General features: G+C 43.0%; 1 protein-coding gene across 5 annotated transcripts in view; it reads left to right on the forward strand.

Moving 5' to 3' along the window:
- The window catches only part of rgs3a (regulator of G protein signaling 3a), a 283,964-nt gene that overhangs the window by 17,568 nt on the left and 248,471 nt on the right, over positions 1-17,925 (forward strand). For 4 of the 5 annotated variants that reach the window (XM_063073265.1, XM_063073271.1, XM_063073270.1 and 1 more), the window contains exons 3-5: positions 10,035-10,085; positions 12,022-12,080; positions 14,072-14,166. In XM_063073265.1, coding sequence (XP_062929335.1) covers positions 10,035-10,085; positions 12,022-12,080; positions 14,072-14,166 — 205 coding nt within the window. Of the gene's footprint in view, positions 1-7,556; positions 7,852-10,034; positions 10,086-12,021; positions 12,081-14,071; positions 14,167-17,925 lie in introns of those variants that run through there. The other variant, XM_063073267.1, reaches the window with a different exon arrangement.

Below are 17,925 nucleotides of genomic sequence, written 5' to 3' on the forward strand. Positions count from 1 at the left end.
TTCACAAACATCGGGCTTTTGATTTCCCCGCTGGACATTCACCGACTTGGGGCTCGACTTCTAGACTTTGATCAACCTACAGGGCTCAATGCTTGGTATTGGCCCAGGACCTGGTAATGATGATGAATGGATATTAGGATTTTGGATATTAAGGAAATCAAAGTCTACAGGGTTGGTACAGGATACCATCACTGAGGGGAAATATTGCCTTGATCTTGCTGTGTGGTGGATCAGGTACTGCGAGTCTGAATGGTCTACATCTGTCTCTACGCACACACCATGAACACGACCTCAGTACTTTTCCAGCTCTTTCTGCACTGCTTATTTATCTTTTTATATCTACCTCCTATTGTAATTTACAGTTTTATTATTATGTATTGCATGGTACTGCTCCACAAAACAACAAATTTCATGACATATACCGGTGGTATCAAACCAGATTCTGATTCTAATTCTGACACAGTGGCACACGGCTGAGGTCAGGCGAAGCTCACGAATTGAAGAACTGGATTAATTGTGCAATAATGAATAAGCCTGGCACTGGCATTGCCATGCAGTTTGGAAGCCCAAAGGACCCGGGTAGCTGGCACAGAATAAGCAATGGTTTTCTGCTGTGCCCATGTACTCAGCCTAGTTGATTGTCACACATTAGGACAAAGAATGTGGAATGTGTTACCAGGAAACCACTGTACAAACATTCACTAATATATCAGCAAATACCTCGATTAAATTGCATTAACTAACAATTATTGCCAGAGTTCCATATTTCCTGGAGGTACAGGAGCCTAAGATCCCACACCACCAGGTTCAGGAACAGGTATTACCCATCAACCATCGTACTCCTGAATCACCATGGATAAACTCACTCACCACAACTCTGAACTGATTCCGCAACCCCCAGGCTCACTTTCAAGGACTCTACAACTTATGTTTTCAGTATTTTTAATACTTTTGCTGTCAATATTTTTGTGTTTGCAGTTTGTCTTATACAAGTTGGCTGTTTGTCAGTCTTTGTGTGTGTTTTTTCATTGATTCTATTGTGTTTCTTTGTTCTACTGTGAATGCCTGCAAGAAAATGAATCTCAAGGTTGTATATGGAGACATATATGTATGTACTTTGACAATAAATTTACTTTGAACTTTGAACTTTGAACTTTGATACTTCCAGCTTGTAGAATCTCCAGCAGTTGGAGACTAGTTTGTACCTTTGTTAAGAATATCTCCTGAGCTACTCCCTCAGGCTCGAGGGTTTTCAGCTTGCCAATGAGGAGAAGGTGGGATCTTCAGATTTCACCTTCTTCTTCTTCAGCTCATCACCCCTACTGGGGCATAGGGATCTCACCAGATTGCTCTGTCCTGGGCCAACAGAACGTTGATCAACCCTGTGGCTTCTACTTTCATCAAGACTTCACAGGTCTTCTAGGCAAAGTCCCTTCCTCTCCCAGGGATGAGGACTTTGAAGCTTTTGTTGATGTTTCTACAGCTCCCATGCCCAACCCTCCGCCTTTCGCAGCTGGGCTTGGGACTGTCCATGGCAGAGTTGGGGGCATAAATGTTCAATAAGGAGGGCAGGTGAATTGTTTGAGAAGCAGAGCTTCCTCCTGCTGGCCTTTTGTGCACTTCTGGCAAAGGAGGGTATGAGCTATAAGGAGATGTTGGGCAAACCATAGAACCATAGAACACTACAGCACAGAAAACAGGCCATTCGGCCCTTCTAGTCAGTGCCAAAACTTTATTCCGCTTTGGTTGTTTTCTCTGGAGTGGCTGAGGTTGAGGGAAGGCTTATAAAATTATGAGAGGCAAAGAACATGTTAACCTGGTTCAATGACTATTGTCCAGTGATGAAGTGTTTTGAGAGGGTGGTGATGAAGCATATCTACTCCTGCCTGAGAAGCGACATGTATCTGCTCCAATTTGCCTACCAGCACAACAGGTCCACAACAGATTCTATCACATTGGATCTTCAAAGGCTCCAAGATTCAGTTTATTGTCAAGGTATGCACGTACTGTACAACTCTGATATTTGTCTTCTCCAGATAGCCATGAAGTACGGAAAGACCATCGGTGTTGATGAAAGAAAAGACATCAACTTACCCCCTCCCCCACCCCCAGCATGAAAAGCAAAATAAACAAAATTCACAGACCCCAAAATCCTCCTCCCCCACAGCAAAAAACAGCTGCAATAACAATCACCAACCCCTTCACTCGTAGAAAAGAACTGCAACAGTAAGACAAAACCCCCAAACCCCTGACACATAAAAATTAACTGATCACCCCACCCACCAATTGTCCACAAGAAAGATAACGCTGAAAAACTGAAGGAAAACAATATAAAGTACAGTCCAATAATCACATAAATCTCAGAATCTGGGAAATGTCTTTTCATCTGCATACGAGGAGAGCAGCCGCACAAACTCAGTCCTTCCGTAAAGAGTGGCTGCTGATCCAGGTCCAAATGCCGCTGACTTGGGCCAAGTGCTCTGATTTGGCTGCTGATTGTCTTTGTTGGGAGCCATCGCTGACCCCCTCCGCATTTACCCTGGGGCTTCAATCTTTCTTGCTGCTTCGAGATCGAGTTGTTCGTGACACTGCGCCTCACCTCTGGTCTTTTCCACGAGTCAGCTCGTTTCACTCAACCTTGAAATGTCTGGACAGAAATGAGGCAAGTCAGGATGCTGCTTGTTGGCCACAACTTGGCATCTGATACCATCATCCCCTCAAAACTCATCAATAAGCTCCAACACCTGCCTCAATAGCTCCTTGTGCAAGTAGATCCTCAAATTCCTCACTTGATGACCCCAATCAGTTTGGAAGTGACATCAACATCTCCTCCACAATCTCCATCAGCACAGGTACACCACAGGTCTCTATGTTTACCGCTCTGCTCTACTCTCTTTACACTGGTGACTGTGAGGCTAAGCACAACTTGAGTGACATATTCATGTTTGCTGACGACTCCAGTGTCATTGGCCGAATCAAAGGTGGTGATGAATCGGCATACAGGAAGGAGATTGAAAATCTGGCTGACTGATGTCATAACCACAACCTCTCACTCAATGTCAGCAAGACCAAGGAGCTGATTATTGATTTCAGGAGGAGGTCCATGAGCCAGTCCTCATCTGGGATCAGAGGTGGGAAGGGTACGCAACTTTAAATTCCTTGGTGTTATCATTTCAGAAGACCTGTCCTGGGTTCAGCATGTAAGTTCCATTACGAAGAAAGCACGGCAATGTCTCTGCTTTCTACTTTGTGAAGATTCGGCATGATATCTAAAACATTGATAAACCTCTATAGATGTGTACTGGAGAGTAAACTGTCTGGCTGCATCATAGTGTTGTATAGAAACACCAATGCCCTTGAATGGACGATCCTACAAAAGGTAGTGGATATGGCAGAGTCCATCACGGATAAAGCCCTCCAAACCATTGAGCACATCCACACGGAGCACTGGCACAGGAAAGCAACATCCATCATCAAGGACCAACACCATCCAGGCCTTGCTCTCTTCTCACTGCTGCCTTCAGGAGCCTCAGAACCCACATCACCAGGGTCAGGAACAGTTATCATCCCTCCCAATCAGGCTCTTGAACCAAAGGGGATAACTTCACCCTTAACTTCACTTGGCCCACTATTGAGATGTCCCCACAACCCATGCACTCACTTTCAAGGACCCAACATCTCCTGTTCTGGAGATTTATTGTTTATTTATTTATTATAATTATTATTTCTATTTTTGTGTTTGTATTTGTACAGTTTGGTGTCTGTTGTATGCTGGTTGTCCGCCCGTCTTGTTACATGGGGTCTTCCATTGATCCTACTGTGTCTATCAGATTTATGAAGTATGCCCGCAAGGAAATGAATCTCAGGTTGTACTGGTGACGGATATTCACTTTGATAATAAGTTTTCTTTGAACTTTGAGATCAGGTGGGCAGTCAGCCTGTTTTCCACTTGGAAACATGAAATACAAGGGGGCAAGGGATTTAGATGTGAAGTGGATTTGTGTGAGGCTTTTAGGTGAATTTAGTTGGAGTAAATATTGGGGAGAAAGAAGCTGAACCACTTGCTACATGACCTGGGCTTGTTGCTATGTTGGTATTGAAGCATTTCCAACTGTCTTTCTGGTTATAGGTCCCTCGAGGGGATTAGAGGCTGATGTTGATAAAAATGTCAAATGTCAAGAAGTGGTTAGGTTGACTTTGCTTAGGACGGTCATTGCTAGGCATTTGAAAACACAAATAGTTAAAGTTTATTGTCAAACAACCATACACATCTATACAGCTGAGCAAAACATCGTACCTCTGGGGCCAAGGTGCAAAATGTCACACACAGCACATAGAGTTATGATCCAGCATATAGAATCACAAAATCATATTAGCACAAGTCCCTGAGTGAGTGGCATAATAAAAATTCAGACTTCGATTTACCCGAACAGCTGGAAATGAAAGTGAGCACTCTGTGATGATGATTAAGTGCCATTGTTTCAGCCAAAGGAAAGCTGTGAAGCCTAACGATGCTGTTACCATACTGCTGTAAGGGGAGCAGACAACTGTCCCCCAAGCACCACCCATTCTCCTTTGAGCTGGCTAACTTTGTCAGCAGGGATCTGTCCTTGCTGACACCTATTGACCTCATTTTAACTCTTTCCTTGCACACCTGCTCACCTACCAACACGAGGAATTCTGCAGATGCTGGAAATTCAAGCAACTCACATCAAAGTTGCTGGTGAACGCAGCAGGCCAGGCAGCATCTCTAGGAAGAGGTACAGTTGACGTTTCGGGCCGAGACACCTGCTCACCTGCCTTGATGTCAAGGACTTCATCTCCAGGACTCAGCCTTCGGTTTGGAGATCCAGAGCAGCCTTGTCCTGGTATCACCCAAAATGATCATCAGAGAGCAGGTCAAAGATACGGACTGGTTTATTTGTCACATGTACATTGAAACATACAGTGAGAATCCACGAATAACACAGTCCGAGGATGTGCTGGGGGCAGCCTGCAAGTGTCACCGTGTTCCCAGTGCCAACATAACATGCCCACAACTCACTCACCCTCACCCGTACGTCTTCCGAATGAGGGGGGAAACGGAAACTCAAGATTCAAATTTATGTGTCATGTGTCATCGAAACATACAGTGAAATGCATCATGGGTAGGTCATGGGGAGAACATACAAACTCCTTAAATACATGTTGATTTTTAATAGAGTTATTAATCATTGCTGTCATTTTCAGATGATTGAATGTCAACTGTTAGCTGATTGATTAAATTTGTATATATGTATACGAATCTGCAGGATTTTCCATTTGGAGTCACTGATAACTTGCAGATTTCTAGCATTTTGTTTAATTAGTTAGCTGTTTGTACTGAAGAGAAAGGATACTAGTAGTAAAAGAGAGTGCCCCTTGTTCTCACTTACCACCCTACCAGCCTCCGTGCCCAACACATAATTCTCTGTAATTCTGCCATCTGCAACAGGATCCCACCACCACGCATATCTTTTCCTCCCCTCCAGTTTCTGCTTTCCGCTGGGATTGCTTCCTACGTGACTCTCTTGTCCGTTCGTCCCTCCCCTCTGATCTCCCTCCTGGCACTCATCCTTGCGAGCAGAACAAGTGCTACACCTACCCCTACACCTCCTCCCTCACTACCATTCAGGGCCCTAAAGATTCCTTCCGGGTGAGGTGACACTTCACCTGTGAGTCTGTTGGGGTCATCTACTGTGTTCAGTGCTCCCGGTGTGGCCTCCTGTATATCAGTGAGGCCTGAAGTAGATTGGATACAGCTTCGCCGAGCACCTACCCTCCATCTATGAGAAAAGGCAGGATCTCCAGGTGGCCGCCTGTTTTAATTCTACTTCCCATTCCCATTCTGACAGATCAGTGTAAGGTTTCCTTCTACTGTCATGATGAGGCCATATTCAGGCTGGAGGAACAACACATCGTATTCTGTCTGGGCAGCCTCCAACCTGATGGCATGAACATCAATTTCCTGAACTTCCGGTGATTGTCCCCTGCTCCTTCACCATTCCCCATTCCCATTTTCCGTATCTCCTTACCTGCCCATCACCTCCCTCTGGTGCCTCTCCCCCTTCCCTTTCTTCTGTAGACTCCTGTCCTCTCCTATCAGATTCCCCCTTCTCCAGCCCCTTGTCTCTTTCAGCGATTGACCTCCCAACTCTTTACTTCACCCCCTTCCCCCTCCCAGTTTCACCTATCACTTCCTACCTTGACTTTCTTCCTCTTCTCCCCCCACCTTCTTACTCTTCAGTCCTGATGAAGGATCTCGTCCAAGACGTCGACTGGTTACTCTCTTCCATAGACGCTGTCTGGCCTGCTGAGTTCCTCTGGCATTTTGTGTGTGTTGCTCGGAGTTAAAGAATGAGCTTCTAGAGATGCACAAGATGATAAGAGGTATAGATAGAGTGGACAGCCAGAGATTCCTAGGGTGGAAATGGCTAATTGGTGATTCCTCAAATCTCCTTAATCATTTTAAGGTGATTGGAGGAAGGTATAGATAGATGGTAGGTTTTTTACACGGAGTGATGGGTGTGTGGAATGCCCTGCGAGGGGTGGTGGTAGGCGCAGGTACACTAGGGACGTTTAAGAGACTCTCTGATGGGCACATGGATATAGAGGGCTCCGTGGGAGGGGAAGGTTAGACTGATCCTAGAGTAGATTAAGGGGTTGGACAACATCATGTTCTGACAACTTATAGACTTCTAGCATTTTGTTTAACTATTTAGTTGTTTCTGCTGAAGATAAAGGTGACCACCTGTAAAGGGGAGGAGTTGAAGAACTCTGTGGTAAATCCCATGGGTCATTGTCCAATTGATAACCGTTGTACCAGCAGTTCTGGCAGCATTTCTCTCAGGAATGTAGAGTGGTGGTGAGATGCTGTCCCACTGAACTGTGATTTATCCTTTCCTGACCAGTTCAGTGAGAATGGGAATCCTTCCTTTTCCCTGCTGGAGCCAATCATTTCAGTTGCTTTTGTATTTGGATTACAAGGACTGTGGAGAAGGGGTCAGAGGCGCTGGTGCAAATTTAATCTTCGAATGATTGTTGCTTTTTTCGCGCTTGTCCCACACAAATCTGGGAGGAGGCCACGTCGTCTCAACGCCAGGACCACCAGACTCAAAAACAGTAAAGCAGATCAACACCTCCACCACTAACCCTCCCCTCCGCACCCCCAACCACCACCGCGTTATCACTCCCTGTCAGTCACCTTATGTACAGACACTCCTCTGTCTAACATCACTTTATGGACATACACAAAATAACTTGTATACGTAGAATGATTGTATTTATATTTGTTGTGTTTTTTATTATTATGTTCTTTATCTTATTGTGATTTTGTGCTGTATCACATCTGGAATAACAATTATTTTGTTCTCCTTTACACTTGTGGACTGAAAATGACATTAAGCAATCTTGAATCTTGAAAAGCAGTTGGTCCATTTCTGGGTTTTGGAAATGCTTTTCCCACTAGATACCAGCGTGCAGTTCAGGATAATTTCTTCCTCAGTGCCAGTGACAAACTTTCTAATGCAGGAAAGCTCCATTCAAACTGCCAGGCAGCCAATAGGAGCAAGCGCTTTGTCTCATCACTATGGTCACAACAGTTCCCATTCAAAGCCGGGGCAGTTACCGAGCCTGCTGGGAGTCTCGGCTTGCCTTATCAACCATGTCTGAGACGCACTTTTAACGCCTTCTTGAGTTACTGTTTTGAAACATTACAGATTCAAATTTCAGCAATGTCTTTGGAATGCGCAATGGAACATGGCAGTGTTCACCGAGTTTCCTTTTGTGACAAATTCTCCAATGTTCTGGACTCATTTTACCTCACTACATTTGGTAAGGAACAAATAACATTAGTAAGTGTCTTGCACCTACTGAGGAGCAGGTTATCAGTCTGGCTTTAACATAATGTCCATAGGCAGGCATCACTGATGACTTGAGAACTTCATTTTTAGATATCTGGTTTTATTTTTGAATCCACAGCACACAGAAGCATTTACAGTGAAGTTGGGTGCTGCATTGTAAAATTAGAAATAATGATCTTTTCTGGAATACTAGTTTCTTTATCATCAAAAATAGAAAGCCAAATTATTTAGTAATTTCACTTTGTTACTTTTTCTATTTTAGTTCTACTTGTTAACAGTGAGAAAACAGACTACATTATGGTGTACATTCATCTGTGAATGTAATCTGTGTATCCATGACATAATTTCAGAATTAGAATCAGATTTACATCATTGATGTACTGTATGCAAGGAAATCTTTCGTTTAGCGGCTGGAATAGTGAAATACATAAAAAACTATAAATCACAATAAGATATATACTATATATTAAGGAGTGCAAATAATGCTGTTACGTATACTCTATATAATTAAATTAATTAAGTAGTGGGAAAAGAGAGAAATCTAGTGAGGTAGTGTTCCTGGGTTCATTGTCCATTCAGAAATCTGATGGTGGAGGAGAGAAAACTGTTCCTGAAATGTAAATTTATTAATAGTATTATGAAAGTTTCTAAGTCATAGACACATATAGTATGGAAACAGCCCACTGTGTCTGTGCAGTGACCACCAACCATTGACAGTATTTATACTAATTTGATGTTAATTACTCTCATAATAATTGTTAATATTGATACACTTGTATTATGAAATAATATTTTTAATAATAATAACATTACAAATATTAATTTTAAAATGTATATTTTTTACAGAAAAAATCCAATATGGAAAAAAGTCTACAATCTCATAATTTCTGTCTATTGTAGAAAAATATCTGTCCGAGTTAATTTTTTAGTTCAGAGTAACAGACACAAAATGCTGGAGGAACTCAGCAGGTCAGGCAGCATCTATGGAGATGTATAAACGGTCAACATCTCGGGCTGAGATCTTCCATCATATTCAGTCCTGATGGAACATCGACTCTTTATTCCTCTCCATAGGTGCTGCCTGACCTGCTAAGTTCCTCCAACATTTTTTGTGTCTTGCTCTGGATTTCCAGCATCTGCAGAATCTCTTATGTTGAGTTCAGAATGCTTTCCCAGTACGTAGAAATTACTACAGATGATCAGGAAAATGCTGGATGTATCCTGACCATCTCATATTCCCACTGTCCAGTGTCAGCTGTCCTCCTACTTTGTGGAAAGGCAGTTTGAAATGACGGGAATAGGTTAACATTTGTGCGGGAGATGCTTTTGGAAATTTGAGAATCTACCTTACTTTGAAGTGATATGTCCTCAATAATTAATCTCCTGGATTTCTATAGTTCTAATCACTGTGATACGTTGAAATGTTACACCTTTCTGTATCACATTATACACTTCTCGCTTTCTGCTCCATTGTTCATCACGAACAAGTCCCTTTTCCCGATGCGTCCATATTCTTTCAAAAAATGGGGTCCGACTCCGTGCTAAATGAAGTAAAAATTAGCTTCATTTAAAGCTGAGACTTATTTGTCACATATACATTGAAACATATGCATCTGGAGTATTGCCTCATTATAGGAAAGATGTGGAGGCTTTGGAGAGGGTGCAGAAGAGGCTTGCCAGGATGTTGCTGGATTAGAGGGCATGTGCTAAAACGAGGGGTTGGACAAACTTGGGTTGTGTTCTGTAGTGTAATGGAGGCTGAGGAAGACCTGACAGTGGCTAACTTATGAGAGGGATAGATGAAGCAGATGACTGGTATCTCTTTCCCAGGATTGAACTATTTAATGCCAGAGGTCATGCATTTAAGGTGAGGGAAGAGATGGTAAGAGCTGCCAGTGAAAGTGCTGGATGTGGGGTCGATTTCAACGTTTAGGAGAAGTTTGGATAAGTACAGGGATAGGAGGGGTATGGAGGGCTACCATCAAGTTATAGATGGATGGGGCTGGACAGAATAACAGTTTAGTTTGGAATAGATGGGCAGAAGGGCCTGTCTCTGCTGTAGTGTTCTATGACTCTATGTCTTATGGATAAATGATCAAACACCGTCACAGAAGCAGAGAATATTGTAAAGCATTCATTTTTGTCTCTTTACAGGGCAGCTGAAATTATCAGTTCATCTTCAAGATGGAGCAATCGCGGTTCACAGTAAGTACAGAAAAATTACTTCTTTTATGAATGTTAATGTAAAGCAAATCAAATTAGAAGTTATAATGTTTGCATACAATAAAACAAAGTACATAGCTCTCTCGATTTTTATTAAGATATCCACCACAGCATCAATATAATGCCAACCCGGGCAGCGCGGTCACGTGGCGGGTAGTGTTGACTCCATTACTATAGAATGCCACCAGAGGTAGCGCAGTCAGGCAGCAGGTAGCATTGATTCCGTTACTATAGAATTCTACCGCGGGCAGCACGGTCAAGTATATTTTTATATAGTTGCTATATTCGCCCATGAAAGCATCAATATTATTAAATGTATTGCATATACACGGGAACATAATGATTTTTTAAAGGCATCTGTTAGTCTTGCAAGACCATGGATCTGTGTCTGGAAAGTCTTCACTCTCCAGGGCGCAGGCCTGGGCAAGGTTGTATGGAAGACCAGCAGTTGCCCATGCTGCAAGTCTCCCCTCTCCACAACACCAATGTTGTCCAAGGGAAGGGCATTAGGACCGATACAGCTTGGCACCAGTGTCGTCGCAGAGCAATGTGTGATTAAGTGCCTTGCTCAAAGACACAACACGTTGCCTCGGCTGGGGCTCGAACTAGCGACCTTCAGATCACTAGTCGAACCCCTTAACCACATGGCCACGTGCCCACACTATAATGATTAGTGCGACACTATTACAGTGCGGGTTGTCGGAGTTCAGCATCATCTGTAAGGAGCTTGTGTGTGTGTGAGTGTGTGTGTGTGTGTGTGTGTGTGTGTGTGTGTGTGTGTGTGTGTGAGTGTGTGTGTGAGTGTGTATGTGTGTGTGTATATGTGTGTGTGTGAGTTTGTGTGTATGTGTATGTGTGTGTGTATATGTGAGTGTGTGTGTATGTGTATGTGTGTGTGTGTGAGTGTGTGTGTATGTGTATGTGTATGTATGTGTGTGAGTGTGTGTGTGTGTATGTGTGTGTGTATGTGTGTGTGAGTGTATATGTGTGTGTGTGTGTGTGTGTGTGTGTGTGAGTGTATATGTGTGTGTATGTGTGTGTGTGTGTGTGTGTGTGTGTGTGTGAGTGTATATGTGTGTGTGTGTGTGTGTGTGTGTGTGTGTGTGTGTGTGTGTGTGTGTGTGTGTATGTGTGTTTCCTCCGGGTGCTCCGGTGTCCTCCCACAGTCCGAAGGCGTACCGGTTAGTAGTTTAATTGTAAATTGTCTCATGATTAGGCTGGGCTTTAATAGATGGGTTACTGGGTGGCACAAATCATTGGGCAGGAAGGGCTGGTTTTGTATTGTATCTCTAAATAATAATCCAATAAATGTCTACACGGCTGAGTGTTTACGTCAGGATTCCTTGTGTAAAGGAAACTTCGTTAACAACAGCGCAGAGGTTTCACCGTTAGCGATCCCGGGGCTGGTCATTGCCCATTCTGTTGCCCATCTGGGGTTTAACTTCTTGGGTCCAGAAATCTGGCTGTTGGAATTAGTCACAATACTACTACACTCTGATGTAAATGAAAGAAAAAATACAAACGAATTTTAATTTATTGATGTAATTTATTTAGTGATTCAGTGTGGAGTAAGCCATTCCAGCCTTCGAGCCACACCACCCCAGCAACCCCCAGCAACCAAATTAACCCTAACCTAACCGCGGGACAATTTACAATGACCAATTAACCTACCCAGCACACCTTTGGACTGTGGGGGAAAGTGGAGGATCTGGAGAAAACCCTCAGAGAGAACATACAGAACGATGCCAGAATTGAACTCTGACCTCTGGACACCCTGAGCAGTAAAAACATTTCACTCGACACTACAGTGCCATCTTCCTGTAATTGTTGCTGTTGAGAATTAATTTGTAGTTGAAAGTCGTGACAGCTCTTTCATCATCTCTGAAAGTTAACTATGCTGCAATGTTTTGTTCTCCAGTTATGGAAGCAAGAGGACTTCTGGGGAGAGAATGTCGGGCCTGTGATGCTTACACAAAGGTGAGAATGGTTTTAGACTATTGTTACGTAGAGGATTTTATTATATGAAAGGATTGCAAATATGCTGTACACCCAGTGGTCACTTCATTAGGTACATCCGCTCATGAATGCAAATATCTAATCAGCCAATCATGTGGCAGCATCTCAATGCATAAGAGCATGCAGACATGGTCAAAATATTCATTTGTTGTTCAGCCCAAACATCAGAATGGGGACGAAATGTGATCTCAGTGGCTTTGACTGTTGGTGCCAGATGGGGCAGTTTGAGTATCTCAGAAATATCTGAAATCCTCGCGTTTTCACACACAAGAATCTCTAGGGTTTACAGAGAATGGTGCAAAAAACAAAAAACATCCAGTGAGGGGCAGTTCTGTGGGTGAAAACAGCTTGTTAATGAGAGAGGTCAGAGGAGAATGGCCAGACTGGTTCAACAGACAGGAAGCTGACAGTAATTCAAATAACCACACATTACAACAGTGGTGTGCAGACGAGCACCTCTGAATGCACAACACATCAAATGTTGAAACGGATGGGCTACTGCAGCGGAAGACCATGAACATACACTCAGTAACCGCTATAGTAGGCACAGGAGGTTCACAATAAAGTGCTCACTGAGTGTCAATGTCATTTTTATAATTGAGCAGATAAATTAATTTCACCACTTACCTACAAATCATTTCAAAAGCTGAAATGTGCAGAGCTTCCACTTGCTGTTTTGACATTTCTTCCCAAAATGAGTGTTTAAATCATCTTCTAAATGTCTAAATGTGATTTTTCCCTTACTTTATAATTTATAAACTCCTTCATTTCAGTCTGTGTGAAAGGACAGGTCGGGGCCTTCTTTGTATTGTTTTTCAGATCTTGTTCTAGTTTGGTGGAGTTTAAGGTGCTTTTAGATAGGTGTGTGGATACGAAGGGAATGAAGGGGTATGGATGATACACAGCGACAGGACACTTTAGCATTAACTGATGTCAAGATCAGCACAACATTGTGGGCCACATGGCCTTTCCAGTGCTGCACTGTTCTATTTTTATCATTTATTTGGCTATTTGTCTAATTCAACATTAGAATAACCTAAATAATTTGCTCTTCATATTGCTCCCTCTTGTGTGGTCTTGTTTAGTGGTGAATCTCTGTGAGTTTCTAAGTTTCGTTGAACTTTATCCAACTCAATTCATCATCACGTGGATTTCTTCATGACATACAGGAATCTGTTTTATTTAAATTTTCCCTGCATTAACCTCCCGCTTGTATTTTTCTATAATTTTTGATTGCTCTCCCAATTTAAAGTGGTGAGTGACAGGTTCTTCAATAGTCAGGGTGTCAAAGGTTACAGGCAGAAGGCAGGAGAATGGGGTTGAGAGGGATAATAAATCAGCCATGATGGAATGGTGGAGCAGACTTGATGGGCTGAATGGCCTAATTCTGCTCACATGTCTTACTGTCTTATTGTCTTTATTGGAAGGAGTGAGTTTGTGAAATTTGAACATTGCCCTAAGCAGCAGCTGAAGCCCTGCAGCCTCATCTCGACCGCAACACGATGTCTTTATCATTGCTTTCATTGCTTTCTAACTGCTTCTTGTGATTTAATTGTGGATCGTTACTCAGAGTCATATGTCTGGATCAGAAAGGGCAGCTGTTCATATTCCTTTCCTGAAACTTGAGCATAGTATTCTGTCTGACTTTTCAGTGTTATGACAAGGCTGTGTGGTCCCATTCAAGATACTGGTTTTGTTAAACCAAGGATCTCATACACTTTATTCAGCTCAGTTTGAGATTGACAATGCTTTGTAGATGAACCAGGCAGTTATCCTTGATGTCCTAGCTAATATTTGCCTATTAATCTGTATCAGAGATTGTATAATTTTTATAGGATTAATTTTAGTGGGGACAATTTTTTTTTGGCTTATGCCACTATACAAAATGCATGTTTGTTTCTTTACATTTTTCATTTAATGAAGTGTGTAACTTCTCCAATTTTGCTTTAAAGTTGTCTGTGGTACCAGACCATGATCGCAGAAGCAGGCAGAAGACGAAAACAGTAGCAGACTGCAAGAACCCAGTATTTCATGAACATTTTAATTTGTGAGTTCTGTTTATTTTTACTCATGTTCCACTGTGATTCGTGGCTGTGAGACTTGCGTTATAAACTCCAGCTGTTTTGCATATTCAATTAAATCCTAAAGTATAAGTTGCTTCAGCTTGGGTGTGTTGATATTTTCTCACAGTTGATTTTATTGCTTCTCTGGACAGTGGTTTCATTCCCTAGCTCAGAGGTTCCCAACCTGCGGTCCGTAGACCCTGTGGTCAATAGTAGGGATCCATGGCATAAAAAGAGATGGGAACCCCTGGACTAGCTGCTCCCAAGACATTCAGTTTGCTCTATCTCTTGTTGATTAATCCATAACCAATCAGGGACCTACCAATCTCTGCCTTCAATACACCCAGTCACTTGGACTCCACAGCTGTATTAGGTCAAGACCTTTCTTTGGGAGTGGAAGAATGTCTGGGGGGGATAGTCAGTACCAAAAGGTGAGGGGAAGGTGTGGAGCAAGTCAGACCACACTTGGAGTGTTGTGAAGGGCTTTGGGCGCCTTGTCCAAGAAAAGATGTGCTGGCATTGGAGAAGGTCCAGAGGAGGTTCATGAGAATATTTCCAGAGATGAAAGAGTTAATGTATGAGGAGCATTTGAAGGGTCTGGGCCTGTACTCACTGGAGTTCAGAATAAGGAAAGGATCTCATTGAAATCTACCAGATACTGAAAGGCCTCAATAGAGTGAATGTAGAGAAGATGTTTCCTATTGTGGAGGAGTCTAGGACCAGAGGCACATCCTCGAATAGAAGAATGTCCATTTAGAACAGAGATGAGCAGGAGCTTGTCTAGCCAGAGGGTAGTGAATCTGCCACCGATGGCTGTGAAGGGCAAGTCATTGGATGTATTTAAAGCTGAAGTTGATAAGTTTCAATTAGTCAGGATGTCAAAGGTTAGAGGGAAAAGGCAGGAGAATGGGATTGTGAGGGATAATGAATCAGCCATGATGGAATGGTGGAGTAGACTTGATGGGCCAAATGGCTCAACTCTGCACCTATGATTATGGTTTTATGGTCTAATTTTTTTTTGAAGCTCATCATTCTTCATGATCCCACAAACATTTTCCTTTATTTATTGGAACCTTGTTTATAAACAATTGCCTTCCATTGCCTTGCGATTTCTGTTTAATTTGATATTCGTGATTTCCAAAAGCACCATCATCTTTACAGAACTGTTCTCTTTGGAGCGAAAGAGGGTGAGAGGCAACTCGATAGAGGTATAGAAGATGATAAGAGGCATAGATAGATTGTACAGCCGGGGTGGAAATGGCTAATGCAAAGGGCACAATTTTCAGATGATTGGAGGAAATTATAGAGGCGGATGTCAAAGGTAAATTTTTTACACAGGGAGTGGTGGGTGCATGGGGAGCATTGCCTGGGGTGGAGGTAGAGTCCGATACGTTAAGGACATTTAAAAAACTCTAGGATAGGCATACGGATGACAGGTAAATGGAGGGATATATGGGAGGGAAGAATTAGATTGATCTTGGAGTAGGCTGTTGGTTCAGCACAATATTGTGCTGTAACAGTCTATGTTCTCTGTTTACTAGTAGAGCCTTTCAAAACTTGCCTGACTGCCAAACGATGTTATTTTCACAATGCCTGGCAGTCACGTGTTCAGAGTAATTATTAACAATGTACTTTTGTAGATAGAACAGACGCTGAATTTCACAATGCCTGTCACCTTGAAATTGGATATGGGATGTACTGTACCTGTCCTGCCAAGAGTTTGGCACCTACGACTGGAGGCCTGGAGGCTACCTGTCCTGGGGTTAGCGGCCTCTGTGAAGGGGAGGGAGGGTAGGAAAGGGGTTTTCTCTACTGATGTTTTGTTCTGCTGAACATTGTGGACATGCAATGCTGCTACTGGAATGTGTGGTGACACTTGTGGGCTGCCCCCAGGACGTCCTTAGGTTGTGTTGGTTGTTAACGCAAACGACACATTTTACTGGATGTTTCAATGGACATGTGATAGCTAAATCTGAAATCTATATCTGAAATCTCTTCTTTGAATAGAAGAGCTACCTGATTCCCAAAGTGTCCCTTTCTATAGAAAGCAGGTTTTGATTCTGGTCAGTATTCAACAATTCTTTTGATCAATCACTTCGTTTAGCAACATTATGGTCTTGCTATTGGTTTTTGTGGGTGGTGGGGTGGAGATACATCTTTACCAAAGGAGGTGTAAGGTGCTCCTTCCCTCCACTAGCCTGCAAGTCACCCTTGGGCAGGTGTAGCACCTGCTTAACCCCACGATCAGGGTCATGTGAAGCCATGGGAGCAGGTGGTGGATGGTCGTATGAGCAGCTGGTGCACATCACAAGTCCTGGTTATCCAACCACAGACACCAGGCAGACAACCTCAAAGGTATTTTCAATGGCTGGGATCACTTGTCTTGTAAACACACACAAAATGCTGGAGTAACTCAGCAGGCCAGGCAGCAGCTATGAAAAAGAATGCAGTCGACGTTTTGGACCTGCTGAGCTCCTCCTGCATTTTGTGGATGCTGCTTGGAGTTCCAACATCTGCAGATTTTCTTCTGTTTGTAAGGACACTGCCCAGCAAAAGGCAATGGCAAACAACATCTGTAGAAAAAAATTGCCAAGAACAATTAATGTCATGGGAAGACCATGATTGGCTATGTCATACGACATGGCGCATAATGACGATGATGATTAGTTTATTAGTCATAGTCATACTTTATTGATCCCAAGGGAAATTTGGTTTCGTTACAGTTGCATCAACCAAGAACAGAGTATAAATATAGCACATGTACCAAGATACTGTGTATACCTTGCCTTACTGTTCACACAGATAACACAGTGCATTGAGGTAGAACAAGGTAAAACAATAAAGTGTAAAAGTCACTGTGAGAGGGCTCTGCCTGGCGGTATATATTATCTGTCTCTCTCTCTCCCGGTTTTTCGAGTTGGGGAACTCGAAATAAAAGTGACACCAGACTGAGAGTAACATCAAAATAGCAACTGTTGTCTCCCTCTCACTGTGCAAGAAGTGTTATCTAGCTCTCCCTTGATATTGAGAGAATGCCTGTGTGATGTGGAAAATGTTGAAGTAAACAGTGGTTTTTGATGCAATCTCTTTGGGGGTTTTGTGGCTGCTTGCATGGTGGGTGCTGGGAATGCCGATGCCCTGTGCTGGGAATGCTGATGCCCTGTGCTGGGAATGCTATAGATGTCCTGTGCTGGGAATGCTGATGCCCTGTGCTGGGAATGCTATGGATGTCCTGTGCTGGGAATGCCGATGCTCTGTGCTGGAATAAGTGGTGGCAGGGGGAGAGTTGATGCTGCTCACGTGTGGGAGGGGGCGAGGGGGCGAGGGGGCTTTCGGTTTGTTCTGTCATTCATTCTTTGGGGTTTTTCCTTTTGTTTCAAGGATGTCAGTGGCGAGTAAGAGTTTCAGGCTGTATATTGTATATGTTCTCTGATATTAAATGGAGCCATTGAGCGATGAGAGTGCAGTGCAGTTTGCCAATAAGCAGGTAGGTTGTGATATCAAGAATCCATCTCACTGTACAAAAGGTCTGTTCAACTGTGGCTCGTTGGGCGAAACAGCCTGTTCCACACTGTATTGCTAAATAAGTTCAATAGTGTACTAGTCAGGTACCTCAGTACATGTGACCAATTTACCATGCTTTGCTTCACGATTTGTTGAAGTGTTTTAAAACAATGCTGTCACTGAGGAAGTCCTGATGAAGGGTCTCGGCCTGAAATGTCGACTGTACCTCTCCCTAGAGA

The sequence above is a fragment of the Mobula hypostoma genome, chromosome 21 (assembly GCF_963921235.1).
Source record: "Mobula hypostoma chromosome 21, sMobHyp1.1, whole genome shotgun sequence".
Taxonomy (NCBI): Eukaryota; Metazoa; Chordata; class Chondrichthyes; order Myliobatiformes; family Myliobatidae; genus Mobula; species Mobula hypostoma.